Genomic DNA, 19,428 nt, shown 5'->3' on the forward strand with positions numbered 1-19,428 from the left:
AGGTAACAACTACAGTCCCTTTCCTCAAGAAGCCTAGGAAGGAAAACGTAAACACATCGAGAATTAAAAATCATTACAAGGATTCAAAAAACAATGATGTAAGCAGTATCACGGGCTTGTAGAGAGCCAGGGCTCTGGTTGGGAAGCAAGGGAATGCAGCAGAGCTCTGAGGGGAGCAGAGGGAAACAGAGAGGGGAGGGTCTTTCAGACTGAGAATGACATGTCTCCCCAACAGCCTTGCCCATTATTGGGGTTTAAAAAATTGCACAGCAGGGGGCAGCTAGGTGGCACAATGGAAAGAGCACCTGCCCTGGTGTTCAAACCTAGCCTAAGACACTTGATACTTATAGGGGGTGTGACCTTGGGTAAGTCACTTAATGCCATTACCCCACAAAACCCAAAAAAGATAAAAAAAATATAAAATGACAGCTAGGGGTTTCATCTAACTGCAACCTCTTCTTTTTTATCTCATTGACTCTGGACCCCAGCAAACCCTGAACCACAGCCGGTGGCCTCAGGGTATTTCAGCAAACATAACATCAGAAAGAAAAGATGAGGTGGGAATGTGAATGGTCTGCCCCTTGCTTTTGCTCATTTTGCCCCATCTCTGACCCACTCCCACAAAAAAAAATTACTTCTAGCTGGAGAGACTGAGAGGTGAGAATGGTAGATGGGAGAGGAAAAAGGAGATTCTACTGGTCCAAAGAAAATAGAGAGCACTGGCACATGTACCCTGCTCTTTTCTAGTTTGCCTTCCCTGAAAAATTGCCTCCTTTGGAAAATTCATTAAGAGATGAGATGGACTCCCTCAAAAAAGATAATTCATCTCTGAAAATTCTCCCCAGTCTCCCATGCTCCCTCACATGCCCCTGTGGGACCATACCAAGGTCAGGTGAGGTAGGCCGTATCCGATGATGACCTTTGCCCTTGCTACGGGGTGCTCGCCGATCCCAGGCCCCCCAAGGTCCATCCTCCTCTGGACCTCTTCGTAGTCTCTTCTCTGCCTCAGGCCCGGGCTGGTTCTTTTCCAGGTTTGGGGGAGTGGCAGTCCCCTCTGGCTCAGGCATGGCCCAGGGTAAGAAGCGTACAGCTTGCATGGGGGGATCCCGCTTCCGGCCTGGATGTGCTTTTGTCCTGGGTTCAGGGGGCTCAGGGCTCCTGGATTCCTGAATAGCCCTCCCCCGAGTAAGTGGGAACTGTTCTCTCCGACGAACCTCTTGCTGGTGGCCTTCACCAAGTTCTGTCCTGCCTGCCGGCCCTCGGCCTCTGGTCACACTGGACCCCTTTCCTGCTGCCTCCTCTCCAACCCTTCCCACGCTGCTCAGGGCCAGTTGCTGGATAGTGGAGGTGCTCTCTGGTGGGGGAGTCTTTGGGGTTGAGGGGCTAGAGAACAGAGGAGGCTCCCCTGGGTCCCGGGGAGATGGGGCCCTCTGTAACGTGGACCGCAAGGACTCATGAGATCGAACTAACTCCTCTCTGGATGTTGAGCGGCGGATGCGCCCCAGCTCCTGAGCAAAGCGGAGCTCAAGGTCAGAGGCTGGGCTGGGGCTACGCTGTCGGACCCTCTCATCCAGGGAGGCCGCCTTCTGTCGAAATGCCCAGCGCCTCTCTGCCACAGTGCCTAGCTCACCTCGTGATCCATCCCGTAATTCTTCCCGTGAAGTCCCTGGTGTGTCCCACTGCCCACCCTCGGCCTTTGGCTGATCCAAGGATCGTGCCTTCCGCAAGGGTACCCATGCCCTCAGAGGAACTGGGGAGTCACTCTTCTCCAGACTGCGCCGACGTTCCTCAAAGAACTGCAGTTTGTCCAAGATCCGGGAGCCAGCTCGCACCAACCGAGGGGAGCAGCGTACCCCAGAAAGCCGTCCTGAAGTTTCACTCAGAGGTGTCTGAGGGCGAGACTCCAGGGTGCCCGTCAGAGAGGGCCCTGATGACTTGGGCTTCTTTCCCCTCTTCTCTTCCAACTCTTCCAGTACCACTGGCTCCTGAGACTTCCTAGGGGGCAAGGTGGGGGTGGCAGTGGGCTGGGTACCAGGCCCAGGAGGAGGTCGTTTCCCCACCCTTGGGGAGGGTGGGGGGAGTAGAGCTGATTTGGAAGGAGGTGGTTGGGCAGGTCGTCTTGGCGCTTCACTGGCAGGCTGGGGTTGAAGGTCAGGGTCCTCTCTTCGCAGCCCACCCTGTGGCACACTGCTGTAAATCAAGTCAGAAAGAGTGAGCTGGTGTTAGGGACTGGGCTTCCACCCACAGGTTCTGGGAAAGCTACACAGGAGCCCAAAGGGAAGGAAGATGGGACGTCCTAGGGTTGAACAACCATCCCTCCCACTGGAACCCCATGGGTTGCTGTGTGCAGGCTGCAGCCAGAGCTGGAACTTGGGCCTAGGCAGGATCCTTGGGAGACAGAGGCTGGCTCTGAGTATTAGGGACCAAACTGGAGGAAGAACGCTATAAACTCCAGAGTCCAAAATTTTGGCCCTCGTAATCCTGGCCAGCCTTCTCTCCCCAGCCACCAAAGCTGGCAAGCAGCAGAGACAGAACTGAATAAGAGGAAAAGAAAAGAATGAGGCTTAGGGTCTAAAGTATGAGGTGAGGGAGGGAAAAGAGAAAGAGCTCGAGTTTGGTGAAAAACCTGAAGAGAATGCAGTCCTTTCAGATCTGCCACCAGCACTCCCATTTTCAACCTTGATATTCTCCCCGCCACTGCAGCTCCTAAGAGGAGTGTTATCTCCCTGGCTTTGCCTCACTAACTCCAGTCACAATCCTTTCAGGAAAAATGAATCAAAAATCACTCAACTCTTGGGGGCAGTGCACACAGCTGGCATGGGTGCTCCCTGGGCCCATCCCCTACATCACCATCACTAGTGCTTATGGACTTTGGAATTGGCATTTCTCATCTCTGGAACCTCAGATTCTCAAGTTCCTACTCTAGGTAGCAATTCTTTGTCAACAGGGGTTTTGTCTATATGGGATTCTTCTAGGATAATACAATTTACCTCAGAGTCCTCCACCCACATATTAAAGAATTCCCCAAATGGAAATGAGTTCAGAAACTATCTGACTGAATGACTGCAGAGAAACTAGTCAAGACCCCTGGTCAACAGGATCTTGATGGTTCAAAGTCTTTGATTTCCAACTCTTGCTCCTCAGGTCTCCCCTGGATCTGACATTGCCTACATCAGACCTACAGGTCAATGAAGAATCTCTGTTAAAACACTACCTTATCTCTATGGTAAGGAAAAAAGAGACCATCAGAAGAGGAAATGTAATAGGAATGCTTCTCAAAAGAAGGCCAGAGCACCTTCTTTTTTTTTGGGGGGGGGTGTCTTATCACTCCCAATCCAGAGCTACACCAGGGCCACACACAAAGTAGTAATCTTAAAATATATATATATATATATATATATATATATATATATATATATATATATATATATATATGTAGCAGCATGGCTACCTGACTCCTGGATGCTGATGCTAATGCTAAGCCTCTGACGGAGGGGTGAGGACAATGATGGAGTCATGGGGGAGGGTCACAAAGTGCCTTGAGAAAGACAAGACTAGAAATAACATCAACAGGAATAGAGAGCATTCTGGGAAAGAGAAGAGGGAGGCTGATTTCTCTCAGAGAAGGATGTATTTATGAAGTAGGGAATCCCATTTAGTCCAGGAAATGTGGCATGGAGAGGCAAGGGGCCAGAGTTGAGAAGGCCCTTTTCCTGGCAACTCAACTCCAGGCCCAGCTCCAGGCTGGGTCTCTGTGCCACAGACATCACTAAGGAAATGGATGCCTGGGAGGTTGCCATGGCAACTCCAGGCTCCGGCTGGGGCCTTGTTGGAGAAGGAGGCCACAGGAGCCAGCATGTCCAAGCAGAAGGACCACCTAGCTAATGCTCCTAGAACAAGTCTCCCCTAAACCAGAAAAGTCCTCCCACCACCTCATCCCCAACCCACCAACCACCTCTCCCATCTCCTCAACAACCCGCCTGCTCTTTCCCTTGCCATCAATAACCATTCTCCTCCCCTCATCCTTCAAACCCTCCCCTAGATCCAAACAAAAACCTCCTGTAGCTCAAGCTGCCCCCCACCCACCCATCTTCCAAAATGTTATTCCTCCCCATCCCAGCACCAGTCACTCCCCACCACCTTCCAGAGAGCCCCTACTAGGTCACTGTGCTCCTTTCCCAGAATTGCTTCCCACACCAAGCCACCCCACTCCAGCCCCACCCTCTGCTTTCCTTCAAGAACAACCCCATGCCAATACTTCTTCATCCCCAAGTCGTTTCATTCCCCAAAAGGAGGGAGAACCTGGCTCTCACCTCACCTTAATGAACCTGCCTCTTCTCCTCTCACAGGCCTCAGCCAGCTTCCCCTTCCCCACCCTTGCCCTGTTTCCTGCCTTGCTCTCTCCCTTTGCCCCTCCTGCCCTCCCTCCTTCCCCTTCTGTCTGCCCTACCACCTCGCTCTCTTCTCTCTCCCAGCAGCTCTCTTGCTCTCTTCCCTTTCTCTCTCCCACTCTCCTGGGAACTGCAGTGCTGAGAGGTTCTGTTTCTCACAGAAAAGGGCCAAATGGGAACAGGGAAATGAAGAGAAAATAGAAAAAAAAAACAGCATCTGCTAAGACAGCAGGAGCGGAGGGGGCCACGGGGGGAGGGGGAGGGAATGGGGAGGAGACACTAAGAATGATGTGGGAGCTCGAATGGGGGAAGGGGCATGGGGATCCTGAGGGCCATGGAGATGAAGGGGAGGTAGAGAGGAAAGGATGAAGGAATCCGAGAGGTAAGAGGGGCCTAATGATGAAACCAGAGCAGGTGGGAGCAGAAGGGATTTGAAGAATGAGAGATCGACTCATAACACAACTAACAAGGATCTATGTTTAGCATGATTATACATGTAGGGCCTATGATAGATTGCTTTCTGTGGGGGGGGGGGAATGTAAAACTCAAAACCTTGTTGAAAGTTACCATTCCATGTACTTGGAAAAATAAAGAAAGAAAAAAGAAAGAATGAAAGCCCAAGATGGTGTGGTAGCATGGGGCAAAAATTGTGTGGAGGTGGGGTGGATGAGGGTGGGGCTAGCTCAATGGAGAGGAAATGGGTCAGTCACAGAGAGGAGAGATGGAGCAGTGAGGAGGAGAATGGGCCAGTGATGGGGGGCAGTGCAGGGGAGTGTGGACAAGTGGAGGTGCAGCAGGGCCGACCAAGGCCATTACTTACACGTGGATGGAGAGAGCTCGTCCTCTGTACAGGCTGAACGCGCTGCCGTACAGGTCACTGGCCACCGAAAGGCTATCCTCTGACCCCCAGCTTGTGCCCACCAGATTAGCACGAGATGCCCGCACCAGCGGCTCCACCCCCAGGTGCCGCGGCCCGGCCCCGGCCCCGGCTGCCTGTGCTTGCCTTGGGCTGCCTGGGAGCCGGCGGGAACTACCGCCACCGCCACCGCTGCCCGCCTCTTGCTCCAACACTGTCTGCCCGCTGCCCCACCAGCTCGCCTGCTCCTCAGAGGTGCCCGTCACGGAGGTCGGAGGGGTGTCAAGGGATGAGCCCACCAAGGTGGCTGAACCCCCTAGGAAGAGTAAAAGTCATGAGCTTGGGGGCTTCAAGGATACGACTGTTTTTTCTGGGAGTATTCCCCCTGCCCTACGCCTGTAAGAAAGACAAACCTGTGGGTGTGCTGAAGGCCCCATCATCATGAAGTTCCAGGTGCTGTGTCCCTTGGGCATCACTAATATCATCTTCACCAGTCTCCGAGTCTAGGAAAGAGGGGGCCTTCATGGACAAAGCCCCTATCTGCCACCCACAATCACCACCTCCTCAACTTTTCCTCAAATGTTTCTCTTTTCTTGGCCCCGACCCCAATATGATCCACTGCATCATCAGCTTAGACTCCCTATCTCCTCCTTCCTCATCTACTTCCATTCCTAAAGTTCTCCCAGCATCCCTTGGGGCTCCTGGTTCCTCCTCATCCCTACCACCCATGCCACCCACGAAGCAAGGGATGACCCCCACTACACCACTGCCTGCTGTTCTCCAGGTTTCTTTCTATAACCCAGCATGGCCCCGGGGCTCTAAGGACCTCAACTTCAAGAATAGAAGGGAACTGCATCCCAAGCAGTCACTGTCACACCTTACTCTCAGAGAGGGCTAGCCCCATCCTCCACCCCAGACCAGCACATGGTGTTGGAGTCAGGCCTTGAGGCCAGGAACCCTCAGGAGAGACCGAGGAGCAGAAGGGCAGGGCAAGGATCCGTTTCCTACCGTAACTTTGCTTTCTGCAGGAGCGGAAAACTTCGCTTCCATAGGAGCAGCAGGAGAGAGACATCAACAGACTGTTATCAGAGCGTCTGTGGGGCAGGGCATGATGGGGCAGATGGGGCAGATGGGGTAGTGGGGGGGGGGGGGGGAATTGGGCTTTCCAGTTCCCAGAGATGTTCTGCAGGGACTCAATGAGGAAACCTGGGAACAGAGTCCCACACTGCTGACAACTATTTTCTTCTCTCCCTGGATTTAGCTAAAGGTTCCTATTATGCATAGAATAACAAGGTCCAGGTATGAAAGGATATTTTTTTCTCCCCACAAACCCCTTCCTCCTCAATTACACTCTGTCCTTAGCCTATACACATACAGACATACCCCAGTGCTCACACTTGAAAGCTGGAACAACTAAGTACACACGTGCACACAGGCATACACACAAACACACACACACACACACACACACACACACACACACACTCTGCCACACCAAACAAAACATTGTGTAGATGAACACACCCAAGTCACTGGTCTGGGGCCTTCTCTCTGTCTCTGTCTCTCTGTCTCTCTCTCTCTCTCTCTCTCTCTCTCTCTCTGTCTCTCTCTCTCTCTCTCTCTCACACACACACACACACACACACACACACACACACACACACACACAGACACACTCCTCTAAAAGGTCCAATAGATTGAAAGTCAGAACTCCTAGCTTTTTTTTTGGTTCCAAATTCCCCCCAATCCTGTTGAATCCTGAGTCCATTCTTCCCTCTTTGCCTCAGTTTCTCCATCTTTGCAATGGGAAAATAAATCCCATTTGGAGTTTGCCTAAGTGAAGGTGTCTACCTTTCCACATTTACAACCATGAGTGGGACAAGGAGTCAAATAGAAGTCCCAGAAGTGAGGAACAGAAGACTGAGGTCCTTTCTTTGGATTTGACTCCAGTACTCCCTGACTCCTGTCCCTCTCTTGGCTGTGTACATTCAAGTTGAAGGGCCATGTCAGATCCCAAGAGGTCACTAAAAGCAGGGAGGAATCATCATAGCTCTGACCCCTTATTCAGGAGTCTGGGGAGAATCTAGCCAAGTGAGCCTGGGGAGGGTACCATTGGGAAAAGGGGTATAAAGTAAGGACAGCCACAGTCCCACGCACCATGGGTGAATCGACCAAAGGCCCGCCTCGAGTGGCCAGTTTTCTGAAAAAGAAAAATCAAATTGAGTTGTTATGGGAATTCACCCCCAATTTAATGACATTCCTAATCCCAGAGACCTGTGGCATGGAGTAGGGAGCACAGGGGGCATCTTAGAGCATTTTGGGAAGAGATTCCCTACTGGAAACCCAATGACTAATCTTTCCCCATAGGAATCCCCATTGGGTTTTCTGGGATCCCTATACCTACAACAACCCTGCTCCTAAGCATCTGACCCTCCCCGACCTCAGAATACCAAGCCTGTATATATGTTTATGCCAGTCAAGGAAAAATGTCAGTCAATGTCACACTTTACTGGGGGAAGGGCACTCATGAGATAGACCTCCAATCAGTGTCCAATGTCTGGATATCCAGGAACCTCAACATAAGGTGGTAGGACAAGAGGAAACAGGGAGACCTTGGGAGGATCCTGAGCTCCAGAGGTATGGGAGAGCATGAAGCACATGGAGAAGAGGGTAAGGGAAAGGGAGGATTGAGGAAAGCAAAACAAAGGGAGAGAGAAGGCTCTACATAAGAAGAGGTTTAGGACCTCATGGGGACACAGGGTCATGGAGGCAGAGGGCTGAGGAGAGGGCCTGGTCACTGGAATAGGGGAAGATGGGTACCCGTGGATGGGACATATGGGTCAGGGACATGGGTGGGGACATCAGACAGGAAGGAGGTGCGGGAGTCTCCGCGGGGGCAGGAGAAGATGCTGGGTCACCAGGGACAAGGAGGATGTTCACCTAGAGACGGAGTTCCTTCTGGGCATGTCTTAGCTAGGGATCCAGCCAAACAGATTACAAAGGTGGATGGAATCGGCCCCCGGGAAAGGAGGGATGGAGGCAGAGCGGAGGCAGAACGGAGGCAGGGGCAGCAGGGGTAAGGATCACCCCCTCCCCAGGAGAAAGAGGAGCGAGGGAAGGTTGATGACAGCTCCGGAGGGACAGGCACGGGGGGCCCGATCCCGTGGGCTCCCGGTCGCGGTCCTGGGGGGGCGGGATGGGCCTAGCTAGCGCAGCGCGGGGAGGGGGCCTCAGGGCCCCCGCGGGGAGCCGTCCTGCGGGGAGCGGGCAGGAGGGGCTCCCGGGCGAGGCCGCAGCGCCCAGGGAAGGGCCCGGGCCGATGCCCCCTAGCCGCCGCCCCGCCCTCTGCGCGCCCCGGCCCTGCGCCCCCACACTGCCCCCCACGCGCGGCCGGGAGAGCCCTTACCTGGAAGCGCTTCTTCACCCACAGCTTCTTCATGGCAGGGGGCAGGGCCGGGCCGGGCGGCCGGAGCCAGGAGGGGGACTAGGCGGGGGCGAGGGCGGAGTCGGAGGAGGAGCCGGGGGCGCCCGCGGGAGCGGAGCACGAACGGGAGCCGCCTCTGCAGCCGGGCTGGGAGCCCCCGGAGCCTCCCGGGACCGGGAGCGCCGGCGGAATCCGGAGCGGAATCCGGAGCGGAGAGAGCCGGGGCCGGGGGCTGCTGCTCGTCCGCCCGACCCGGCCTCGCTTCTCTTCCCAGCTCAGGGCCCGTCCTGCCCACCCTCCCAGACCAAGGGGGCAAGGCTTCCTTGCGCCCTTGGAGCAGATGGGGAAACTGAGGCACGGGAAAGGGCGAGCGCTGACTCAGGGTCACCAGGATGCTGACCCACAAGGCTCCAGGGGGCCTGCACCGCACCCCCTAGTTGCGTGGCCCAGCTCAGGCTCCCAGCTCACCTGGCCTTTATACCCTTCAGTCCACGCATGCCATGTCCCAGGGTCCAAGCAGCAGGGAGTTGGGGCAAATACGGAGCACAGTCCCTGCGCGCCCTACTCCCAGGATGTTAGTGAGCAATGTGCTTCATAAACCCCAAACCAGTGGAGTGAGGTGGGCTATGAATTTTACTGGCATCTCTGCTCGGGCCAGCCTGGGGCAGTGCATCTGCAGCATCCGCCCTCCTGGAGTGCCCAGGACTGACCTCCCAGCCTAGGGGAGCCTGGACTAAGGAAGGCTTCAGGGCCGAACAGGGAGCTGCCAGAAGGGAAGGTGCAATAGCCCCCACTAATGTCCCTTGCTAGTACAGTCATCCCATGTCGCCCAACATTCGCTTGCCCTCTTACACACACACACACACACACACACACACACACACACACACACACACAGAGTTCTAAGATCATCATGCAAATTCAGGCCACACTATACAGTATACAAATTAACAACATAAATGTGTATTCCACATCCGTCACATACTTCACAGAGCTACACATGCAGAGAACTAAAATCATCATACGAATACAGGTCACATGTACATATACTAGCTGTGCCAAAAATAACAATACAAATATGTATTCCTCACACACACACACACACACACACACACACACACACACACACACACAGTATCAGTGCAGCTATAAAAACAAGAAGTATGGCTTAGAACATAATAAGAACAATTTCCAAAGCTACTCTTGGAAACTAGTCTCATTTTTCCCAGACATTCAGAGGTTGATGTTGCCCATAAACATGTGGTGAGGCATAGGTTCATAGACTCAGGGAGAAAAGAACTTTTGAGGTCACCTTATTGAACCTCCCTTTTTTACCAGATGAGGAAACTGAGGCACTGTTCGATTGAATGACTTGCCCAATGTCACTCATAGCTAAAAAAGCTACTAGTGAGCGGCAGAATGAGAATTTGAACTTAGGATCTATGCTTCCAAACGCAATATATGTTTCAATGACTCTATCACAGGTCCAAAGAGGGTACAACTGTCCCCCTAGTGCCTATCAAAGGCACATGGAAGCCAAAGCGTTGGTACACACCCACCTAGTATACCCACCCTCCCACAGAAAGGGGAGTGGAGTTGGGGAGAAAAGTAACCTGAGCCCCTGTACTCCAGGAGAATCCTAAGGGCTGGCACATTCCATGTCAAAAATAGCTATTGGGTAGCAGGTGTGAGTGGCAGGACAGCTGGATCCACAGAGCCTCAGAGCTGCCTCACCCCACTAGACTGTGCCCCTGCCTCCTACCCTAGAAGCTGCCCCTCATTTCAGCCTTCTGTCCCTTCTAAGCTTTGCTCTGTACCATGTTCTCGAGTTGGGACCTCCTCCAAATGGGTCTTTACTCACACAGCTGTCTTCCTGAATGACAGCTCTCACTACCAAGTGGAGCCCTAATAGCTATTTCCATTTCACTCTCTGTCTACCAATTTGGACATTCACTGGGTCCCTCTGAACCCCAGAATCCAGAGGGCTACAACATTTTCCATCTTTATCTCCTTCTTTCATTTGACCCAAAAAGTTCCTTCTCTTCTTTTTCCCCCTTTCTTTTTTCTCTGTCTCTTTCTTCTTGCAGTAACTCTCCTTCATACTCTCTTCATCCTTGAGATCTTTATATAGATTTAGGGTATTTCATCTTTATACAGCTTCACCATACTACCTTTCAACCCACCTTTGTCCTGAAAAGGACTGAGAAAGTAGGAAGCTAAGCAAGGAAATAATGAACTGGCATCTTCTCAATCCCTTTAGAATCTTTTCTGGCCCATTGTATTCCAGTATGTCCAAAACTTGTCCCTAGTCTATTCCCATTCTAAACACTGAGAGGAAGACACTCTTTGAATGGGCACTGTTGGCTCTCCTGCCTGGCAATCCTCCCTGGCCCTGCTTTGCCTGTGAGCTATCTTAGGGACTTTTCTGTTCCTGCTCCTTAGGTTCTGAAGCAGCTCCCTTCTCTTCCAGGGTTCCTCACAACTCTGTCTCTGCCCACTTCCTCTTCTCACCTCTGCCTAGCACCTGGTATGTTGATGGGCACACAGAGCATTGAATGAATGAGCCAATGAATGAATATTTATCCACCAATATCCTGTCCTGGGCAATGTCTTCCTTTTAGCTGCATGCCCACTTCCCTCAGTGGTGAATAGTATGGTAAACACTATACATATACATGGCAATGAGTGAAGAATTCTCCATTCAGATCCTGAATGTTTCTCCATCTATTCTTCACCCCCATTACTCTCCATTTCTGATTTCTGCCTATCATTTCCCATGTCTTTATCTCTTACCTCTTCCTTCTATTGCCCCCTCATCTCTACCTATCACATCCCCATCTCTTTACCTCTTAACTTTCTTCTGTTGGCATCTCATCTCTCCGTAATACGTCCCCATGTATCTCTTATGTCTTTCTTCTATTGTCCCTTCATCTCTGCCTATCACCCCATTTCTTTACCTCTTACCCTTCTTCTATTGTTCCCTCATCTGGGTTTATAACCTCCTCATCTCTTTATCTTTTACCTCTTCCTTTTATTGCCCCTTCCTATAGGATTTTCTGCCTCTCAAATTTCTGATCCTAGATGTCTCTCTAAAATCTCAGCCCTAACATAAATCTAACCAGTTTTCACCCTTATTCTTTTCCCTCATCTCTTTTCTTGTCCTAACTTTTCATTTCAGTCTCCATCTCCCCCCAGACCAAATTTTGGTTATTTCATTGATATTCTAAACTCCCAGACCTTAAAGACCACATCCAGGTCATTTGCTTTACTCAACACAGTATGACAGTATATTTACTAAATTTAATAAACTATTTTTTTAAAAGTATTTTGAACACTACATTCACTTTTTAAGAATTTCTCTTATGTGTTTCTTTCCTATCTCATGGTTTTCTTTCTTTTGCCTTAGTCCTAATTCCTGATACCAAAAAATGACTAATCTGTAAACAAGTTAAACACAAATGTATATGTATAGTGTTTACCACACTATTCACCAATGAGGGAAGGGGGGTGGGAAGGGAGGATAGAAGGAAATTATGTAACTTATAAATATGCATATATATGTGGAAGAATATTAAAAACTTTCATAATATGTAATTGGAAAAATAAAATAAAATCTCCATTGGGGAAAAAAAAGTATCTTGAAAAGAAAAGATTTCTACCTGGGCCAGGAGGTTGGATCAGTTGAGCCCTAGAGCCCCTTCCAAGACTTTAGAATTCCACAAAGGATAAAATCGGTGACATGGTCCTTTATTTTCTTTCCCCCAGAGTTCTCTTTCCATCTTAGCCCCTCTTGCCTGACTACAAAGTTGTTTCATCATTTAATTGCTTTTCACTCTCTCCTAATCCCAACATTCTCCCAGATTCTTAGAACTGCACTCTAATTCCCTTTCCCCTAACACACACACACACACACACACACACACACACACACACACACACACACACACACTCCCAGACTACATCTCCAAGAAAACTCCTCATTTATTGAAATGCCAGGCACCTTAGCTGTCTAGTATTCTGAGCCAGACTAGTGTTCCTGGCCAAAAAACTGCCTCCTTTCTTAAGCCAGGAATTAGGTTTTGGACACTGAATTCCCTCCAGTGTCCCTGAAGTTCTACTGTTTATACCAACCTAGATTGTTTTCCATAAGTGAGACTGAAAAATACCAGTGTACTAGGACTACAAGCCAAACTATTATTTCAAAGGCACAGGTATACCCAGTATGGCAGAGATTCAGTGGTTCCAGGTGATTTTAAAAACACCTTAGGCTCCTATACATACAGTCAGCCCAATCCAATCCTATTTCACTCTAACACCATTCAGTAGCTAAATCTGTCTCTTTTTTTCAATCCAAGGTTTCTTCAGCTTCAGAGCTGTAAGGGGCTTTAGAGACAATCTCATCAGATTTAAATATGAAGGAATTCAGAGATCACTTACCCCATCTCCTTTCTACAGTTGAGGAAACTGAGCTCCAGAATAAGGAGGTGACATGCCAAGGTCATACAAACAGAAAATTATAATGGTGAGAACCAGCCTCCTTGTTTTACAGACGAAGAGAGAAAAACTTAGATAAACTGAAAGGGCCAAGATTACAAATGCAAGTAGGTATTCAAAGCCAGATCTTCTCTGAATCCAAATATTGTGTTCTTTCAGGTGCACTATCCCCATAAGGCTGAAGGTTGCCTTTTAAGGACTCCTTCTGCTAGAATGTTAGTGCTGTAAGGCATCTTAGAAGTCACCTAGCCTAGCCCCTTCATTTTACAGATGAAGAAACTGAGACTCAAAGAGACATCATAGAACCTGTGTGCTTTTCCAGGACACCAACTATGGCTCAAAAGTGACCTTCCAAAGCAAGATATTGTTTAGGTTTAAAAAAAAAAAACCTCACTAAATCAACCTGTCAATCAAGTATTCATTGAGGAATGCACCAGACATCTCCTTTGAGGCTGCCCTTGATGTTCATTTTCATCTGACTTTACAAGATACACAGCCCTACTCCCTCCTCTTCTCCTCTTCCCCTCCCCTCAGCCCCCAGCTAGTCTCTGGTCACAAAGACAAAGTGATTCTTTGAACATCCATCTGTATAGAAATCCATCCCCGTGCCTGCATCCTCACAAAGCTCCAGACAGCTCTTGTCCCTCAAGGTTTCTCAAGCTCAACTCTGTCCTTGAGGACTAGCCCCAATTAAAAATAGTCCTCTTTTTCCAAGTAGGTACAGCTACTTACTAACCTTAATTACAGTGGAGAAGTGACCTGGATATGTGTTTAGGGGGAAGGGAGAGGTAGAAGGATAAAAGTGATTTTTTGATCTTCCTACCTTATCCTTCCAAGTCCATCACTCCACTCTGAGGAACCAGACAAGCTCCATCCAAATGAGCTATTCCTGGGCTGATCATAGAGATTATAATAAAGGAGGACCTTGAACATCTCCTCATATACTCTGGGCCCTTTTCCTATCTCCCCAACAAACCCCTTCTTCAATCCCCTCCCTAAATCCAGAGCTGCTTTCCCCTATATTTTCCCTAATAGTTCTTCTCCCTTCCTCACTCCATGATCTATCTCCCTCTACTTCTTGAAGGAAAGGAAGGAATCAAGTTTCTATTAAATAACTGCTATATTAATAGAGCACCAGCCCTGGAGTCAGGAGTACCTGAGTTCAAATCCAGCCTCAGACACTTAATAATTATCTAGCTGAGGGGCGGCTAGGTGGCGCAGTGAATAGAGCACCGGCCTTGGAGTCAGGAGTACCTGGGTTCAAATCCAACCTCAGACACTTGATAATTACCTAGCCTTGTGGCCTTGGGCAAGCCACTTAACCCCATTGCCTTGAAAAAAATCTAAAAAACCTGCTATATTATATAAATATAATATTTGTTTAATATAGAATAATATCATCCTACATTAAGTACCTAGTATATTATCTCATTTGATTCTCACAACAACACTGGGAGGCGATGGCTATCATTACACTGATTTTATAGTTGGAGAAACTCAAGCAGATAGAGAGATTAAGTGACTTGCCCAGGAACACACATCTGGTAAGTGTCTCAGGCAGGATTTGAAGTCAGGTCTTCCTGACTCCAGTCCTATGCTCTAGCCCCTGTAGGGCAGATAGGTGGCACAGTGGATAGAATACTGGCCTTGGGAGTCAGGAGGACTTCACATTCAGCTTCAGACACTTGTCACTTACTAGCTGTGTGACCTTGGGTAAGTCACTTCACCCTGATTGCCTGGCATCCAGGGCTATCTCCAGTCATCCTGATCCATATCTGGTCATTGGATCCAGATAGCTCTGAAGGAGAAAGTGAGGCTCGTGATTTAGCACAGCAGCCCCTCACCATGTGCTTGTCATGACTTCACCTCCCTGATGTCATGATCTACTTCGAGAGTGAAGGACAAGCATCATTATCTAGCCCCTGTGCTATCTTTGAAACCATCTGGCACAACCACCTCTTTACATTCAAGGAAACTGAAGCTAATTAGAAATGAAATGACTTGACTAAGATCATACAAGAAGCAAGCAGAGTCAGGATTCAAACCCAGGTTCTCTGTCACCAGAACCAGTATACAATTTCTATTATATCATATCCTAATGCCAGAGACTGCTTAGCTTTTGTTTTTGTTGATCTCCTTCTCCTCTCCAATGCAGCACAAGCATTTGCACACATTAAATAGGTGTTTATTGAATGGAAAGTCTCAGAGTCAATTTTCCTTTCCCAGAAAATTGAAGAGGAAATAAATGAGACCTATCCTCCATTTTCCCTCTGCCCCTTCCCATTCTCTTTAACCATTATTCCCCTTCCCTCATATAATGTTTTCCCCATAGATTCTCCTTTCCTAACATTACCTTAAATACCCCATTTCCCTGCCCTAATGCATCCCCTATTCTATGCCCCCAATATTCTTTTTCCTTCTCATAATATTCCTATCTCTTTCTAATACTCAATTATTTTGTGGTCCTGGTACCTAACTCTCTCCCTGTCATTTTTGAGGACTCAGACTAAATTGGGAATTACAAATTCATCTGATGACCCCAGGGTCTGGACCTGAGGTACGATAAAGAAGGGTCCAGAAAGACTCAAGGACATCAAGCACTTTCCATCCCAACTGGAACACCTTTCCAGGTCAACTTAGAGCAAACTGGGCTCCCATAGGGTGTGGATCTGCCTGGAGGACTCAAGAAGCCTAGGCAGAGAGCTGGGTACCAACCAGCAGAGACTGATCCTGCAGCACCTGTCTTCTTCCCAGGCTGACTCAGTGCCACCCACCCCAGGATGACCTTTCTAGCCACTTTCATCCTCCTGTCCTCTTTGTTTCCCTCTGTTCACGCTTCTACCTACCCAGCCCCCATCACAGTCGTAATTGTGCCCCCTAGAACCACACCACCACCCAGTCAGTGGGCTTCCTCTTCTGGAAAACCATTTTCAACACTTTCAGTTTGGGCATGCCCTCCTGAGTCATACAGGCCTCTAGGGGGACACCAGAAATCTTTAAGGAAATCAAATTCTTCAATACCATCCTCCTTCCCCAAAATTGCTTGAAATTTCTTCCCAGTCAATCTTGGTTCTGCCTTCTCTGTCTCTGTCTCTCTCTGCCTAGGTCCATCCCCTTAGCCCTCCCAATCTATGCTCTGTGGGGTTAGACTAAGGATTCAGTCCTTAGGCACCATACCACAGTCTTCCCACAGTTCTTCACTCATCCCTTCACACAGATTCAGACAGATACACAGACATAGACACAGACACACAGACACACAGACACACACACACACAAACACAAACACAGAGTTGGAACTCTATACAACCTGCCATGCCTCCCAACCACCCTTCCTCACCCTCCCTGACTTACTTTCTCCTATAAGCATCAGACCAGAGAGACTCTAGCTAGCTGCCTGGCTTCTGGTACCATCTCTCAGAAGTGCCCTCCGTTCCTATTCTGATCTTAGTCCTTTTTTACCCCCTCCCTCCAGCCTCTTCACCTCTCACACTCCTCATTCTTATACACCATTCCTTCTGTACCTATCTCTCCAAAGGTCCACAGTAACCTCAAACCTACCATTAACCATACATTAACCACTTGCCCATATACCTTTTTCTGATCTGATTCTCATCATCCCTTGCTGAAGGACATCCCTCACTACCTTGCTGCTGGGCTCTGGTTATACTAATAACCATAAATCGTGAGATATTATAGAATTGACCCTTTACACACACACACACACACACATACACACACACACACACACACACACACACAAACACACACACACACAGACTTTCAAGTTAAAATACAAAAAATATTTAAGGAGGATTAAAGGGAATTGGCAGTGAGACCCTTACCACGGAATTCTTACCCTAGAGCAGGGTACCCCTCAAGGCATCTGCTCCAAGAGAGGAGACTAAGTATATTCCCTAGCCTTTCAAAATGATTTCCTTGGACATTGAATACAACATACTAATTAGAAATGAAAGCATCTTTGATTACCCACTCAAAAATCCTCCATTTACAGAAGAGAAAACTGAGATCCAGGGAGATGAAACTTAAACTCCTAGAAGTCTATACCTGGAAAGGGATCTGCAACCTAACTCCTTCAGCATACAAATAAAAGTGATTTGACCAAGATTATGCATTTAGTGAAGTAACTAAACTAAAACCTAGGATTTCCCATTCCTCAGCCCCCACCTTTTCTCAAAACCCTCTGCCTCTATGAAAAAAGAGCCCTGTCTTACTCTCCACATACCCCATATTATCTTTCCCTGTCAGAGCCCTGGCTCAAGTAGAAGTAAAGGAAAAAAAAAAAAAAGAAAGAGAAGTTAAGGCAGGGGAGCCACAGAGGCTGCGGGAGGGATTGCCTTTTTCAGATGGCCCCAGCTCCTCAGATCTGCTTCTGCAGCTTCCCTTTCCTCCAGCCTTTTCCTGCCAGCAGTTTTCTGATCTATTCCTCCTCCCTGGCTGCCTCCCCCATCCATACATTACCTTCCACCTCCAGCACAGTCAACACTCCTGTAGAGGAAGCCTCGCCCTGCTCATTCCTGGCTGTACAGGTATATGCTCCTGCATCCTGGGCCCTGCAGCCACGCAGCCAGAGGCAGCTGGGGTCTGGGGATGGATCCGGAAGGGGATCCCCATCTCGGAACCAACTGAGGACAGGCTGGGGTATCCCACTCACCACCACCTGCAGCCTCACATCCCGACCAGAGAAAACGGCTGTGTTCTTCAGCTGCCGAAGGAAGACTGGGGCCCCCACTTTTGTTCTCCGGGCCCCAGTTCCAGCCCCAGCCCCCACCTTGGCCCTCTTGGGGGGCACACCTGGGCTGGGGGGTGCCCTTGGGCTGACAGACTCTCCTCGGGTCCCCCGTGCTTTCTGCATGGCTGCTGCAGGCCGGGTGTGGGGGTGGGAGACCCTGGAGCCCACAGGAGCACCTGGGTGGAGCAGAGCCCTGAAGGAGTCCCCAGTGGGCCCTAGCAGCCCTGTCTTCTGCCGGCCTGTACCACCCAGAAGGTCACCGGGGCGGCTGGTGGCTACGCCTCGCCTGGGGGCTATTTTTAGGCCCCCAGCTCGGGTTGCCTGTGTAATAGCAAAGGGAGGGGGCAGCAGAAGGGGGAATATGGACAGGGGCCCCTTCTCCTAGCCTCCTTCCAAACTTCACCCCCCCACATACTCTGCCTTACTCAGAGATTTCATGCTAATCATTAACTTTTGTTGATAAAGCTTGTCCCATACCACCCCCACCCACCCCACCCCCCAACCCAAGCCTACACCCTCCACGAAGAGAAGAGGATTATTATCTGAGTCCATTCTATCCTCCTCCCTTAAGCCTGATGTAAACTGTAGAAAGAAAAGGAAAGGAATGTGGTGGGGGAGAATGGACAAGAGATAGGTGGGGAAAAGGAAAATGAAGAACTGAGCAGACAAATCATAAGAATCACAGACGCTCCAGTCAGAAGGAATCAAGTCCAACTTTCACCCAAATCAAGAATCCTTTCACCCACATTCCCAACAAGTGGTCCTCTAAACTCTCCTTGAAGATCTTTCTTGATGGGAGCTCAGGACTTAGAGAGAGTTCCTATTTTACAGATGTGAAAACTAACTGAGATGTTGCATATAAAATGCATTGTGAACCTCTATCAGTTGTGAAGATGATGAGGATGAGCATGATGAAGAAAATGATGATGACAATGCAGGTGACTCAGATTCTCTAGGTAGTGCAGTGCATAGAGCACTGACCCTGGAATCTGAAGGACCTGAGCTGAAATTCAGCCCCAGACACTTACCAGTTGTGTGATCTTGGACAAGTCACTCAACCCTGATGACCTGGCATCCAGAGCCATCTTCAGTCGTCCTGATTCATATTTGGCCACTGGACATAGATGGCTCTGGAGGACAAAGTGACACTGGCATAGCCCCCCTCACTCAAATCCAATTCATGTGTCATGGCATCACCTCCCTGATGTCATAGCCTTCTTCAAGAATAAAGGAAAAACAACACCAACACACCTATTTTGCTGATGGACAGCTCTAATGGCCAAGAATTTCCTAATATAGAGAAGTTCTATCTCTCTGAAGCTTATTGCTGCCCTTCATGTTCAAATCTAACAAGTCTCACCTCATTTCTTTATAAGAGCCCTTTAAATACTTGAATACAAGTGATCAAGCCCCCCCCCAAATTCTCTTCTCCAAGATACCCAATCCCAGTTCTTTTATTTATTTATTTTTATTTATGGTTCATTCCCAGTTCTTTTAATCAAGTCTTTGT

The 19,428-nt window shown here is 49.2% G+C and overlaps 1 protein-coding gene across 7 annotated transcripts in view; it reads right to left on the minus strand.

The window, feature by feature from the left end:
• Positions 1-18,114, minus strand: part of SPEG (striated muscle enriched protein kinase) — an 84,125-nt gene extending 66,011 nt beyond the window's left edge. Inside the window, exons 1-6 of one of the 7 annotated variants that reach the window (XM_074191293.1) lie at positions 8,654-8,730; positions 7,405-7,447; positions 6,256-6,285; positions 5,661-5,750; positions 5,212-5,563; positions 884-2,190 (exon numbers count right to left, since the gene is read on the minus strand). In XM_074191293.1, coding sequence (XP_074047394.1) covers positions 884-2,190; positions 5,212-5,563; positions 5,661-5,750; positions 6,256-6,285; positions 7,405-7,447; positions 8,654-8,686 — 1,855 coding nt within the window. In that variant the 5' untranslated portion in view covers positions 8,687-8,730. The other 6 variants (XM_074191298.1, XM_074191291.1, XM_074191292.1 and 3 more) reach the window with 6 other exon arrangements.
• Positions 18,115-19,428: the final 1,314 nt, after the last annotated feature.

This window comes from Macrotis lagotis, chromosome 6 (assembly GCF_037893015.1).
Source record: "Macrotis lagotis isolate mMagLag1 chromosome 6, bilby.v1.9.chrom.fasta, whole genome shotgun sequence".
In the NCBI taxonomy this organism is placed as follows: Eukaryota; Metazoa; Chordata; class Mammalia; order Peramelemorphia; family Peramelidae; genus Macrotis; species Macrotis lagotis.